This window comes from Physeter macrocephalus, chromosome 15 (assembly GCF_002837175.3).
Source record: "Physeter macrocephalus isolate SW-GA chromosome 15, ASM283717v5, whole genome shotgun sequence".
Classification (NCBI taxonomy): domain Eukaryota; kingdom Metazoa; phylum Chordata; class Mammalia; order Artiodactyla; family Physeteridae; genus Physeter; species Physeter macrocephalus.
The window spans coordinates 45,780,473-45,796,765 of NC_041228.1; the positions used below are offsets into that span (position 1 = coordinate 45,780,473).

At 37.0% G+C, this 16,293-nt stretch overlaps 1 protein-coding gene across 1 annotated transcript in view; it reads right to left on the reverse strand.

The window, feature by feature from the left end:
• NECAB1 (N-terminal EF-hand calcium binding protein 1) overlaps positions 1-16,293 on the reverse strand; it is a 289,101-nt gene that overhangs the window by 59,888 nt on the left and 212,920 nt on the right. The window contains exon 7 of the mRNA XM_024115914.1: positions 7,341-7,462. Within this exon, the coding sequence (XP_023971682.1) occupies positions 7,341-7,462 (122 nt within the window). The remainder of the gene's footprint in view (positions 1-7,340; positions 7,463-16,293) is intronic.

A 16,293-nucleotide genomic window follows, 5' to 3' on the forward strand; every position in this document is an offset into this window, starting at 1 on the left:
AGTTCTATTTTTAGTTTGTTAAGGAACCTCCATACTGTTCTCCATAGTGGCTTTATCAATTTAAATTCCCACCAACTGTGCAAGAGGGTTCCCTCTTCTGCACACCCTCTCCAGCATTGACTGTTTGTAGATTTTTTGATGATGGACATTCTGACTGGTGTGAGGTGATACCTCATTGTGGTTTTGATTTGCATTTCTCCAATGATTAGTGATGTTGAGCATCCTTTCATGTGTTTGTTGGCAATCTGTATACCTTTTTTGGAGAAATGTCTATCCATCTGTTTGTCTCATCTTCAATTACTTTCATCAGTTTTCGAAGTACAGGTCTTGTACCTCCTTAGTTAGATTTATTCCTAGGTATTTTACTCTTTTTGATGGAACCATAAAGGGAATTGTTTTCATAATTTCTATTCTGATACTACATTTTTAGTTTATAGAAATGCAAAAGATTTCTGTATATTAGTTTTGTAACCTGAAACCTTACCAAATTCATTGTTGAGTTCTGGTAGCTTTTTGGTGGTGTCTTTAGGATTTCCTATGTATAGTGTCATATCATCTTCAAATATTGACAGTTTTACTTCTTCCTTTTCAATATGCATTCCTTTTATTTCTTTTTTTAGTCTGATTTCTGTGACTAGGACTTCCAATACTATGTTAAATAGAAGTTGTGAGAGTGGGCATCCTTGTCTTGCTCCTGATCTTAGAGGAAATGCTTTCAGCTTCTCCCCATTGAGTATGATGTGGGTTGTCATATATGGCCTTTGTTTTGTTGAGAAATGTTCCCTCTATACCCACTTTCTGGAGAGTTATTATCATAAATGGATGTTGAATTTTGTCAAAAACTTTTCTGCAGTTATTGAGATGATTATATGAATTTTATTCTTCAGTTTCTTAATATAATGTATGACATAGATTGCTTTGCAGATATTGAAACATCCTTGCATCCCTGGGATAAATATTACTTGATCATGGCTCATGATTCCTTTCATGTATTGCTCAATTTGTCTGCTAACATTTTATTGAGGATTTTTACATTTATGTTCATATTGACCTGAAATTTTCTTTTTGTGTGTGATATCTTTTCAGGTTTGTGTATCAGGGTGATGCTGGCCTCATAGAATGAGCTTGGAAGTGTCTCTTCCTCTGCAATTTTTTGGAATATCTTGAGAAGAATAGGTGGTAACTCTTTTCTAAATATTTGGTAGAATTCATCTGTGAGGATAACTGGTCCTGGACTTTTGTTTGTTGAGGGTTGTTTTATTACTGTCTCAATTTCATTACTGGTATTTGGTCTGTTCATATTTTCTGTTTCTTCTGAATATGTTCATTTCTTCTACATTGTCCATTTTATTGGCGTATACTTGTTCACGGTAACCTCTTATGATCCTTTGTATTTCTCTGGTGTTGGCTATAACTTCTGTTTTATTTCTGATTTTAATGATTTGGCCCCTCTCTTTTTTCCTTGATGAGTCTGGCTAAAGGTTTATGAATTTTGTTTATCTTCTCAAAGAACCAGCTCTTGCTTTCATTGATCTTTTGTTTTTGCTTTTTTTTTTTTTTTTTTTTTTTTTTTACTGTTTTTAAGTCTCAGTTTTGTTTATTTCCTCTCTGATCTTTATGATTTTTTTCCTTCTCCTAAACTCAAGTTTTGTCTTTTCTTCCTTTCCTAGTTCCTTTAGGTGTAAGGTTAGGTTATTTATGTGAGATTTTTCTTGTTCCCTCAGGTAAGCTTGTATTACTATAAACTTCCTCTTAGAACTGCTGTTGCTGCATCCTGTAGATTTTTGATCATAGTGTTTCCATTTTAATTTGTCTCCATTTATTTTTTGATTTTTCCAGCGACCCATTGGATTTTTATAGGCATATTCTTTAGCCTCCATGTGTTTGTGGGTTTTTGCACTTTTTTTCCTTGATTTCTAATCTCATAGCATTGTGGTTGAAAAGTTGCTTAATATTATTTCCATCTTCCTAAATTTACTGAGACTTATTTTGTGGCCTAGGATGTGATCTATCCTGGAGGATGTTCCATGTGCCCTTGAAAAGAATGTGTAATCTGCTGCTTTTGGGTGGAATGTCCCATATATACATCTGTTAAATCCATCTTGTCTAAGGTGTTGTTTAAAGTCAGTGTTTCCTTACTGATTTTCTGTTTGGATAATCTGTCCATTGATGTAAATAGGGTGTTTAAGTCGTCCCCTAGTATTATTGTGTTATCATCAATTTCTCCCTTTTATGTCTGTTAATACTTGCTTTACATATTTAGATGTCCTACATTGGGTTTATATATATTTACTTCTGTTATATCTTCTTCTGGGATTGATCCCTTGATCATTATGTAATGTCCTTTTTCTCTTTTTACAGTCTTTGTTTTGAAGCATACTTTGTCTAATATAAGTATTGCTACCCCAGGTTTTTTTGTGTTTTCTTTTGCATGGAATATCTTTTTTCCATCCCCTCATTTTCAGTCTGTCTGTGTCTTTAGATCTGAAGTGAGTCTCTTATAGGCAGCATACATATGGATCTTGTTTTGGTTTCCAAGCAGCCATTCTATGCCTTTGGATTGGAGCACTTAGTTATTGACATTTAAAGAGATTATCAATTGGTGTGTACTTATTGCCATTTTGTCAATTGTTTTGGGATTTTAAAGTTCTTTTTTGTTCCTTCTTTTTTTTTCTCCCTTCCCTTATGATTTGATGACTTCCCTGTGATTTGATCTTTAATGTTATGTTTGTATTCCTTTCTCTTTTTTTGTGTGTGCATCTATTATAGATTTTTGGCTTGTGGTTACCATGAGTTTTATATATATACATATATACATACACACTGGTATATTGATATATATATATTGGTGACTTTAAATAGTCATGGATATATATATATATATATCCACTACTATTAAAAGTTGTTAATCTTTTAAGTTCAAACCCATTTTAACAACTCTGCATTTTTACTCCCAAGCCTGCATTTAATGTTTTTGATATTATATTTTACATTTTTGTTTTTTATATCCCCTAACTATTGTGGATATAGATGATTTTACTACTTTTATCCATTAACCTTCCTACTAGCTTTATATGTGGTTGATTTATTAGCTTACTATATATTTCCCTATACTAATGAGATTTTTCCTTTCAAAATTTTCATATTTCTAGTTGTGGTTTTTTCTTTTCTGCTTAGAAAAGTCCCTTTAACATTTCTTGTGAAGCTGGCTTGGTGGTGATGCTGTCTTTTAGCTTTTTCTTGTCTGTAAAACTTTTGATCTCTTCTTCAAATCTGAATGAAAGCTTTGCTGTATAGAGTATTCTTGTTTACAGGTTTTCCCCTTTTATCACTTTAAATATATGATGCCACTCTTCCTGGCCTGCAGAGTTTCTGCTGATAAGTAAGCTGATAGTCTATGGGAGTTCCCTTATATGTAATTTGTTGCTTTTCCTTTGCTGCTTTTAATATTGTCTCTTCATCTTTAATTTTTGCCATTTTATTATAATGTTTCTCAGTGTGTCACTTTAGGTTGAACCTGTTTGGAACTTTCTGTCATTCCTGGACCTGAATTACTGTTTCCTTTCCTAAATTAGGGAAGGTTTCAGTACTGTCTTCAACTATGTTCTCTGCTTCTTTCTCTCTCTCTATTCTCTTCTGGGATCCCTATAATGCAAATGTTAGTACACTTGATGTAGTCCCAGTGGTCTCATAAATAGTTCTATTTCTTTTTTTTCCTTTCCTCCATTCAGTTTGACTGATTTCACTACTCCATCTTCCAGCTTGCTGATTTGTTCCTCTGTAGTATCCAATTTATTGTTGATTCCTTCTAGTGCATTTTTAAATTTCAGTTTTGTATATTTCATCTCTGTTTGGTTCTTCTTTATATTTTCTATCTCTTTGTTAAAAACTTCTGACATTTCCCTCTGTTTATCCAAACTCTTCTCTCAGGTTCTCTGAACATCTTTATGATAATTAACTTGAACATTTTTTTTTTTTTTTTTTTTTTTTTTTTTGGTGGTACGCAGTTTTCTATCTCTTTGTTAAAAACTTCTGACATTTCCCTCTGTTTATCCAAACTCTTCTCTCAGGTTCTCTGAACATCTTTATGATAATTAACTTGAACATTTTTTTTTTTTTTTTTTTTTTTTTTTTGGTGGTACGCAGACCTCTCACTGTTGTGGCCTCTCCCATTGTGGAGCAGCAGACTCCGGACACACAGGCTCAGTGGCCATGGCTCACAGGCCTAGCTGCTCTGTGGCATGTGGGATCTTCCTGGACCGGGGCATGAACCCATGTCCCCTGAATCGGCAGGCGGACTCTCAACCACTGCACCACCAGGGAAGCCCAACTTGAACTCTTTATCAGATACATCACTAACCTTCACTTCACTTAGTTCTTCTTCTGGAGTCTTATCTTGTTCCTTCATTTGAGACTAATTCCTCTATCACCTCATTTTGCCCAATTTGCTGTTTTTATTTCTAAGTATTTGGTAGGTGTGTTACATATCCTGACTTTGGAGAGGTTTCCTTTTGTAGGAGATGTCCTATGTGTACCTGTGGTGCACTTCTCTATGGTCACCAGAGCTACATGCTTTAGGGGTGGCCCCTATTTGTGTTGTGTGGGTCCTTCCATTTTGGCTGACTAACTACTGTGGCTGTTCTGGTAGGTGTGGCTAGCCCCTGTCTGATTGATTGCCAGGCCTTGCCTTGGGCAGAGGATGACAACTACTTGTGGTTGAGGGATGGTCATGACATGGCTGACTGCAGTGTCCTGGGATTCCTGGGCCTAGTGCTGGACTAGTGGCAGGTGGATCTTGGTGCTGGGGTGGGTGGCTGTAGGGCCATAGGTGCCAGATCTAGTCTTACCCTATTCATGTATGAGGCAAGTTCCAGACATGGCTTGCTGCAGGTTCCAGGGTGTCCCAAAGCTGGTGTCAGCCTGCTCGTGAGTGGGGCTGGATCCCAGGGCAGCTGGCTGAGGGGTTCAAGGTGTCTCAGAGCTGGTGTTTCAGAGCTGGGGCCTAAAGGGTTAGAGTCAGCTTAGTAGTGGGCTGCACTGAGGCCTTAAGGATACCAATCCTAATGCCAGCTCACTGGTGGGCAGACCCGGGTTCCAGGGTCTCTGAATGCTGGGTCCTGAGGATACCAGAGTTGATGTGTAGGCCTGTTGGTGGGTGGGTCTAAGTCCCAGGGGATTCTGGGGCTGGTGCCTGCTCAGTGGTGGGTGAGGCTAGTTCTAGGGCTAGTGCCAGCCCATTGGTCAGTAGAACTGTCTCTGGCTGCAGACCCCTGGTGGGGGGGTTTCCCAGATTTGGTGTCAATCCACTGTGGATGAGGTTGGGTCCCAATGGCAGACTGTGGGGCCCTCTGGTTTCTTGGGGCTAGTGCCAGTGTTTTGGTGGGTGTGGCCAGGTCCTGAGCCCTCTGGTGGGTAGGGTTGGGTCCTGGAGCAGCTGTGGACTCAGGGATTCTTAAGTCATCCAGCTTGCTGGTGGGTGAACCTGTGTCCTCACCTGACTAGCTGCTTGTCCTGAGGCGTCTTAGTACTAGTGCTCACAAGCTGGTGGGCAGACACAGGTCTGAGCACTAATTAGCTAGAAGAAGGATTCCAAAATGGTGCCTGCCAGCATCAGTGTCCTTGTGGTAGAATGAGCTCCCCCAAATAGCTGCCACCAGTGTCTATGTCCCCAGGATGAGTTACAGTTGCTTCCTGCCTCTCCAGGAAGCTCTCCAAGATCAGCAGGTAGGTCTGACCCATTCTCTTTTCAAGTCACTACCTCTTACCTATATCCCAGAACATGTGAGAATTTTTGTGCACATTTTAAGAGTGGAGTCTCTATATCCCACAGCCTTCTGGCTCTCTCCAAGGTGAACCCTCCTGGCCTTCAAAGTCAAATGTCTGGGGGTTTGATTTCCTGGTGTAGAACCCAAAGTTGTAGACCCTGATGTGGGGCTTGAACCCCTTGCTCACTTCTGGAGAAGCTCTGTGATTGTAATTATCCTTTCATTTGTGGTTCACCCTCTTAGGTATATGGATCTTGACCATACCACTTCTCTGTCCCTCCTACCCATCTTGTTGTGATTCCTTTTCAATGTATCTAGTTGCAGAATATCTTTTCTGCTAGTTTTCTTGTCTTTCTCATCAATAGTTGCTCTGTAAATAATTGTAATTCTGATGTGACCATGAGAGAAGGTGAGCTCAGGGTCTTCCTATTCCACCATCTTGGCCACTCCTACAGTGGTTCTAAATGAGCTTCTTGATTTTTCCTGTACTTTTGATACTTACCAGGAGAAGACATTGCCCCAAGTAGTCCCTGATCCTAAGAAGCTACATGAGGAGTAGAGCTGAATCCAACCTACAGGCTGGAGCCACATCCAGCTGAGATCACTCAAATCACAGTCAAACAGAGACCCATGAGAGAAAAGAACTAAATATTTCCAGTTGTAATCACTGAGATTTTGAGGTTGTTTCACTGTAAAAAATGACTAATAATCCATTACCCCTAGACAAATAGCTTTACTTTCTGGGGAGATGGAGATACTAACATCTATCTTATAAGGTGTTAGGATAAAATAAGACAGTGTTCAAGAAAGCACGTTGAAATCTTTCAAGTATAATCTGTGTAAATACAGGCTATATCTATACATTGATTTTCTGAAATGGTAGATATTTAAATATTCATTTATGTTAAAATGACATGTTCAAGTGATATGTGCAGGTACATACAGATACATATATACATACATATGCATATATATTCATACTTTATAAAAATTACTCTACTGAACAACATAAGTTTTCATATTTCAAACTGATTTTAAAGTAATTAGTATAAATTACATGGTTAAAATATCATGACCTAATGAATATTATTAAGGTCTCAGTCTCATAAATCATATACTACATTATGCACTTCAAAAGTCGCTATAACTTTAGTCCTGTTATGAAAGGAAACAATAACCTTTTTCCTAAAATGAATTTAGAGTATGCTTAACCAGGCTTGGGGATCTGGGATTAGGGTGCAGACTAAAGGGCACTTCCTTTGCTTAGAGATGATGATTTCTATAGGTCTTAAGTCTTTCACATATTAGGTGATTGAGTCACTTTCTTCCCTACCCAACATGTCTCTACGTACTGCCCAAGCACAACTGCTAGGATTCTGACAGAATTGATGATTAGGATCACCACCCTAGTTCTTAATATCTTAGACTCTTTACCACTTTGGTTTCAGACAATCTTGTTTGGTGTAAGAAAAGCATTCCATTATTATTGTTTTAGCTGCCTTTTGTTCCTTCTAAATAAGTCAATATGAAGATACAATTGAGTCAACTTCAAGAAAAATGACAAAGCTTCATTACCTGCACCATAGACATTAAACTGAGGGCTGTTGGGGGAGAAGCTGTTGTGTCTCTGGACTCGACGACTTGATCGTTTTCCAGGCCATTGAATCGACAGGACTTCTGGTTTGGTTGGCCCTTGTCTTGAACAACAAAGACAATATTTAACCTCAATGTCAGGGCTTCAGTCTTTTACCTCAAGGAACAGATCTTCAAAGATCAGTCACAAAGATTTTCTAGCGTAGTGAAATGAAAACTTATGAGAACTATGGCTTGGCAACGTGGTCTAGAGATACCTGGTAATGTGGCATTATAAGTGAAACTAAGAAGCAGAGTAGAAGGACCTTGAGCTTACCTCCTCTCACTAAACTCAATATTTTGTAATAACCTATAAAGGAAAAAAATCTGAGAAAGAAAAAAAATATATATATACATATATATAAACGAATCACTTTGATGTACACCTGAAACCAACACAACACTGTAAATCAACTATACTTCAATAAATTATTTTGAAAGTTATTAAGCAGAAAAAAAAAAGACATTGGGCTTTTTTTATTCTTGTAATTTAAATGTTTGAGTGAAAAATCATACCTTGATTTGTAATTTAAGAAAAACTACTTTCTTTTATTGCCCAAATTATCAATGGAAAGAATGCTTATTTGTATGTTTCCATTGTATTTTGTTTAGTTTGAGAACACCTATGGAGTTTTTTTTTTCCTTTTATTCAGTTTTTAACTTAACTGCTTAAATCAAAGCTAAATATCCATATAGTTAAAAAGTCAAAGAATTCTATAAACTTATTTCTGCAAACAGGTTCTCCCCTTAACCATATTGTGCCCTCATTCTCCTTACACAAAGAAAACACTTTTCAACAAGCGTTTATCTATATATAACAATACTATCTCTTGGGGAGGTGTGACCAAGATGGTAAAGTAGGGAGACACTGAGCTCACCTCCTCCCATGGGCACAACAAACTTACAACAATTTACAGAGCCACTATTAAGCAACAACCTGAAGACTCCAAGAAAAGATTTTCCACCACTAAAGGAACCACAATGAGATGGGTAGGACAAATGGAGATGCAGTATAGTCAAGATCCACACCCCTGGGTAGGCAACCCACAAAGAGAAAGAAAACCACAATTGCAGAGGTTCTTCCCAAAAAGCAAGGGGTCCAACTACCACATTGAGCTCCCAAGCCTGGAGGTTCTTTACTGGAAAGATGAGCTCCCAGAACATCTGGCTTAGAAGGCCAGTGGGGCTTGCATACAGGAGAGCTGGAGGGCTCTAGGCAACAGAGACTCCAGTCTTAAAGGGCACAAACAAAATCTCACACAATCTGAGATCCACAGTGAAATAGTAATTTAAAAGAATCCTGGGTCAGACCCAAGCTCTCCAGCTGATCTTGGAGAGCCTCCCAGAGAGGCAGGAGGTAACTGCAACTCTCCCTGGGGACACAGAGAGTGGTAGCAACCTTTTTTAGGAACTTGCTCTACCACAAGTACACTGGTGCTGGCAAGCACTATTTTGGAGTCTTCCCTCTCACATATTAGTGCTGGGGGTTTACCTGTACTTTAGCAAATTGGCATCCATCCTGGGAACCACAAACCCAGCAGCCAGCCACAAGAGACCCAGATCTGCCCACCATCTGCCCCAGGACCTGGCCTGTCCCAGTCCCAGGTACCTTGGACCCCACAGTTAGCTGCCATGAAACCCAATGCTACCCAACAGTGGACTGGCACCAGCCCTGGGACTCCCCAGATCATGCAGCTAGCCACACTGGGACCTGGGCCTGCCCATCAGCTACTACAAAGCTGGGCCTAGTAGCCAATTGGGCCAGAGAAAAGCCCCACCTGCCAGTACACCCATAGTAATTGGTCCCACCATAACAGAAGGGCCCATGCAGCCCACATAGTGGGTATGCCTAGAGTATATAGATCTGGTGAACAGAGGGAAGTATTTTGCCAGGCCCAATATGATGTTTCCTATAGAAGTCCACTTCCTCAAGATCAGGAAACATAACTGACCTACCTAATACATAGAAATAAAACAAATAATTTGGCAAAATGAGGTGACAGAGGAATATATTCCAAATGAAGGAACAAGATAAGACTCCAGAAGAAGAACTAAGCAAAGTGGAGATAAGCAAACTACCCAATAAAGAGTTCAAGCTTATAATCATAAAGAGGCTCAATAAACTCAGGAGAAGAATGGATGAACACAGTGAGAAATTTCAGTTAGCTAAAAAAACTAAACACAGTTGAAGAATACAATAACTGAAATATAAATACATGGAAGGAATCAACAATAGAGTAGATGATACAGGAGGAATGGATCAGTGCCTGGAAGACAGAGTAGTGGAAATCGCCCAGGCTGAACAGAAAAAAGGAAAAATACTTTTAGAAGATGAAAATCGTTTAAGAGACCTCTGGGACAACATCAAGGTAACCAACATTACCATTACAGAGGGCCCAGAAGGAAAAGAGAAACAGAGGAAGAAAACGTACTTGAAGAAATGAAGGCTAAAATCTTCCATAATCTGAGAAAAACAACAGACATCCAGGTCTAGTAAGAATAAAGGATCCCAAACAAAATGAGCTCAAAGAGATCCACACCAAGACAAACTGTAACTTAAATGGCAAAAGATTATAGATAAAAAGAGAATCTTAAAAGCATCCAGAGAAAAGCAACTAGTTATGCACAAGGGAACTCCCATAAGACTATCAGCTGACTTTTCAGCAGAAACTTTTCAGGTCACAAGCAAGTGGTAAGATACATTTAAAGTGATGAAAGAAAAAACTTACAGTCAAGAAGACTCTACCCGGCAATGTTATTATTCATATTTGAAGGAGAGATAAAGAGTTTTACAGACAAGCAAAACCTAAGATTCAGCATCACTAATCTAGCTTTACAATAAATGTTAAAGGGACTTTTCTAAGTGAAAAAGAAAAGACCACAACTAGAAATATGAAAATTATGAAAAGAAAATATCATTGGTAAAGGAAAATATGCAGTAAAGGTGGTAGATCAACCACTTATAAAGGTAGTAAGAAGGTTAAAAGACAAAAGTAGTGAAATCATTTATAACCACAATAAGTAGTTAAGAGATTTACAAAAGAAAAGGATATAAAATATGAAGTCAAAAACATTAAATGTGTCAGGGGGAGTAAAAATGCATTGTTGTTAGAATGTGTTTCAACTTAAGAGATCAGCACATTTAAATAATCACGGATATATATAGGTTGTTATATATAAATGCCATGGGAACTACAAACCAAAAATCTATAATAGAGATACACACACAAAAAAGAAAGGAATCCAAACATAGCATTAAAATAGTCATCAAATCAAAAGGGAAAATAGCGAAAGAGCTAAGTTACTAAAAAGAACTATACAAAACCCCCAAACAATTAACAAAATGGCAATAAGTACATATCTATCAATAATTACTTTAAATGTAAATGAACTAAATCCTATAATGAAAACACAGAGAGTGGCTTAATGGATTAAAAAAAAAAAACCTTTATATGCTGTCTACAAGAGACTCACTTCATATCTAAAGATACAGATGCTGAAAGTGAAGGGATGGAAAAAGTATTCCATGCAATTGGAAATGAAAAGATAGTTGGGTTAGCAGTAATTACATCAGACAAAATAGACTTTAAACAAAGACTGTAAAAAAGAGACAAAGAAGGACATTACATAATGATAAAAGAATCAATTAAATACAAAGATATAGCAAATGTAAATGTATACACACCCAACATAGGAGCAATTAAATACATACAGCAAATATTAACAAACATAAAGGGAGAAGTTGACAGTAATACAATAATACTAGGGAACTTGTAAGAGCTGGTTCTTTGAAAAGATAAACAAAATTGATAAACATTAATCCAAACTCATCAAGAAAAAAAGGGAGGGCCCAAATCAATAAAACCAATAAAATCAGAAGAAAAAAAAAGGGGGGGAAGCTACAACTGACATCACTGAAATACAAAGGACCATAAAAGATTACTAGAATAAATACTTGCCAACAAATTGGGAAACCTAAAAGAAATGGACAAATTCCTAGAAATGTACAATCTCCCAAGTATGAATCAGGAAAAAATAGAAAATATAAACAGACGAATTACCAGCAATAAAATTAAATCAGCAATCAAAAAAAAAAAAAAAAACCCTCCCAAATAACAAAAGTCTAGGACCACACGGCTTCACAGGTGAATTCTAGCAAACACTTAAAGAAGAATCAACACCAATCCTTCTCAAACTATTCTAAAGATTTGCAGAGGAAGTTAAGCTTCTGAACTCATTCTATGAAGCCAGCATCACCATGATACCAAAACCAGCCAAAGACACCTTGAAAAAAGAAAATTACAGGCCAATATCACTGATGAACATAGATGCAAAAATCCTTCGCAACGTATTAACAAACTAAATTCAACAAAAGACTCATACATCATGATCAAGTGGTATTTATCCCAGGTATGCAAGGATAATTCAATATCAAAACAATCTATGTGATACACTACATTAAGAAATTGAAGAATAAAATTCATATAATCATCTCATAGATGCAGAAAAGTCTTTTCACAAAATTCAACATCCATTTATGATAAAAACTCTCCAGAAAGTGGGTATAAAGGGAATATTCCTCAACAAAGTAAGGCCATATATGACAACCCACAGCTAACATCATACTTAATGGTGAAAAGCTGAGAGTATTTCCTCTAAGATCAAGAGCAAGACAAGGATGCCCACTCTCACGACTTCTATTCAATATAGTATTGGAAATCCTAGCCGAAGCAATCAGACAAAATAATAATAATAAAGAAAAAAGAAAGAAAGAAAGGGAATCCAAATTGTGAAGGAAAAAGGAAAATTTTCACTGCAGATGACATGATACTATATATAGAAAATCCTAAAGATGCCATCAGAAAACCTACTAGAACTAATAAATGAACTTAGTAAATTTGCAGGATAAAAAAAATAATATACAGAAATCTATACACTAACAATGTTTCTATATACTAACAACAAACTAACAGAAAGTGAAATTTAGAAAACAAGCCCATTTATTACAATTGTATCAAAAAGATTAAAATTTCTAGGAATAAATCTAACCAAAGAGGTAAAAGTACTACAGTCAGAAAAATGTAAGATATTGACGAACTGAAGATAACACAAATGAAAAGATATACTGTGCTCAATGATTGGAAGAATTAATATTGTTACAATGACCATACTACCCAAGGAAATATAAAGACTCAGTGTAATCTCTATCAAAATAAAAATGGTATTTTTCTCAGAGCTAGAATAAATAATTCTAAAATTTGTATTTAAACACAAAAGACCCCGAATAACCTAAAAGATCTTGAGAAAGAAGAGCAAAGTTGGAGTTGTCATGCTCTCTGAATTCAAAATGTACTACAAAGCTATGGTAATCAAAACAATATTGTACTGGCACAAAAACAGACAGCTAGATCAAGGGAGCAGAATAGAGAGGTAGAAATAAATTCACCCTTACATGATTAATTAACCTAGGACAAAGGAGGCAAGAATATACAATGGGGGAAAAGACAGCTTCTTCAATAAATGTTGGGAAAACAGCTACGTGCAAAAGAATCAAACTGGACTACTTTATAACACCATATACCAAAAACAACAAAAAAAAGAAAAATCAAAATCGTTTAAAGACTTAAATGCAAGACCCGAAACTATAAAACTCCTAGAAGAAAACATAGGCAGTAAGTTCTGTGACATCAGTCTTAGCAATATTTTTCATACCTGTATCCTCAGCAAGGGAAACAAAACCAAAAATAAACAAATGGGACTGCATCAAACTAAATAACTTTTGCAGAGAAGGAAACTATCAACAAAATGAAAATGCAGCCTACTGAATGGGAGAAGATATTTGAAAATGATATAAGTAATAAGGGGTTAATATCCAAAATACACAAAGAACTCATACAACTCCTCAACATCAGAAAAACAAACAAGTCAATAAAAATGCGTGGAGGACCTGAACAGACATTTTTTGAAAGAAGACATAGCAATGGCCAGCAGACATATGAAAAGATGCTCAACATCACTAATCATCAGGGAAATGAAAATCAAAATCACAATGAGATATCACCTCCCACCACTCAGAATGGCTGTTATCAAAAAGGCAACAAAAAACAATTGTTAGTAATATTGTGGAGAAAAGGGGGGCCTCGTATACTGCTGGTGGGAATGCAAATTGGTACAGACACTATGGAACACATTATAGATGCTCTTCAAAAGATTAAAAATAGAACTACATATGATCTATAATTCCACATCTGAATGTTTTTCCAAAGGAAAAAAAACTATAATTTGAAAAGTTGAAAATTGGGAATTCCCTGGTGGCACAGTGGTTAAGAATCTGCCTGCCAATGCAGGGGACGTGGGTTCAAGCCCTGGTCCGGGAAGATCCCACAAGCCATGGAGCAACTAAGCCCATGCACCACAACTACTGAGCCTGCTCTCCAGAGCCCATTAGCCACAACTACTGAGCCCGTGAGCCACAACTCCTGAAGCCTGCATGCCTGGATCCCATGCTCCACAACAAGAGAAGCCAACGCAATGAGAAGCCCATGCACCACAATGAAGAGTAGCCCCCGCTCACCTCAACGAAGACTCAACACAGCCAAAAATAAAATATAAATAAATTAATTAACTTTAAAAAATGTTGACAAGATATACACACCCCTGTGTTCATTGCAGTATTGTTTTTTACAATAGCCATGATATGGAAGCAACCTAAGTGTCCAACAGTAGATGAATGGATATGTGTGTGTGTATGTGTGTGTCTGTCTATTTATATATATGATATACGTGTATATATATACATAAATATGTATATATATTTGTATGTTTATATATATATATTCATGCACACACACACAATGGAATATTCCTCAGTCATCAAAAAAGAATTATGCTAAATGAAGTATGCCAGAGAAAGATAGACCATATGATTTCACTTATATATGCAATCTCAAAAACAAAATGAACAATCATAACAAAACAGAATCAGACTCATAGTTACTGAGAACAAACTGGTGGTTGCCAGAGGGGAGGGGGGATGGGAAGAGTGAAATAGGTGAGGGAGATTAAGAATTACTAATTTCCAGTTACAAAATAAATGAGTCACAGGGATGAAATGTACAGCCTGGGGAATATAGTCAATAATACTGTAAAAACTTAATATGGTGACAGATGGTAACTAGACTTATTGTGGTGATCTTTTTGCTATCTGTTTCTTTTTCAGTTTTAGGCTTTAGCTATCAAATTCCCTATATGAAAAGCTCAGGCCAAAGATATATACATGGAAATGTAAGAAACTTCCAGGAAGGCTGTTTAAAAGGAAGAATTGAGCTGAGAAGCTGCCTATTCTTTCCTTATACTTCTTTCCTGGTTGGAATATGAACATGGTATCTGGAATTCCAACAACCAGCTTTGGCATGAGGCAAACTTGCAAATGAAAGTCATGTACGAAGATGTGAAAAAGACAGGAAATCTATGATAAATCTGTAGAGCTGCCATACTTGCCTTAGACTGCCCACCACCAGGCTCTTTAGCAGGAAATAATAAGCTCTTATGTGATTAAACCACTTTTTCCCCTCTGTTATATGCAACCCCCCAACCAAAACTTAATGCTAATTTATTATCAGCTACGGAAGATTCCTTTAGCCTCTCTCCTATTTTGGATTCTCCCTCCCCACACCACCTCTGACCTTTATCTTTCTTTTTTTTTAAAACTGGATTTCATTTTTCTCTTAGTTTATTCCTTTGTTTTGGAGAGAAAATGCCTCTAATTGCTTCATAAGAAATGGAATACCATGAGAGGCAAAATTCTTGAGACACTGCATGTATAAAAATACTTTAATTTTATCTTCCAGCATTATTAGTGGTTTTATAGAGTAAAGAATTTTAGGCTGCAAATCTTTTCCATTCAAATTTTGAAGAAGATGCTTGATTGAATTTTAGCTTCCAGTCTCATTATTGAAAAATATTGTGTTTTCTTTATCATTTGGGTTTTTCTCTCTGGGAGTTTTTAGACACTTCTCTTCATCTCAGTATTCTGAAATTTCATAATGCATGCTTTGGCATGTGACTTTTATTATTCATTATAATGGCTCTTAGTCTGTTCTATCAACCTGGAAACTCATGTCCTTGTTCTGAAAATTATTTCTTTGATAATGTCTCTCTTGTGTTCTATTTCTAGAAAATGTCATCACAATTTTATCTCCAAATCTTCCTCATAGGTTTTCATTTCTACAATCAGAATTTCCAAGAACTGTTTTCTGTGCTTTCAATATTCTTTTTTAAAAATAACATCCTGTCCTTAATTCATAAATGCAATATCTTCTCTTTGATTTTTGAGGGTATTGATGATTTACCTTTTGAAGTTTTCTGCTCCCTGGATATTTCTGATTCAAGTTTTGTTTCTTGTGTTTGACTTGTTCTTTTGGTTGTCCCTGCCTATCTCAGAGGAAGGAACCACAGGAATGATTGGAATCTGTATGTGTATGTTGGGGACTGCCAACTTGCAGCCTCCATTGTAGGGTGGCCTGGCTTGGCCTGTTCATTGGAGGACCCTGACTCCCAGTACTTTTAAGTCTTTTCTCTATGACTGATGAGATTGCTAAAAGAAGGAGGTCCCTACTGGTGGGAATAAGCCCAACTGCCAGTCCTCTGGGAACATAGGATTCTGAGGGGGTTTCAAATCTCACTGTTCAGTATGGAGACTTTCACTTAATGCCTCATTTTTCAGTATTGTACTCTGACACCCAGTTGTGCCAGTGTATATCTGTTCACCTACTCCAGAGAGTATACCTCTAGGCTTCCTCAAGGGTTGGGGAGAGGCAGTCAATATAAAGCATTGGGTGGAGCCTTCAACATTATGTCAACCTCACTTTCATCCCCACTATCAGTTGCACATGGT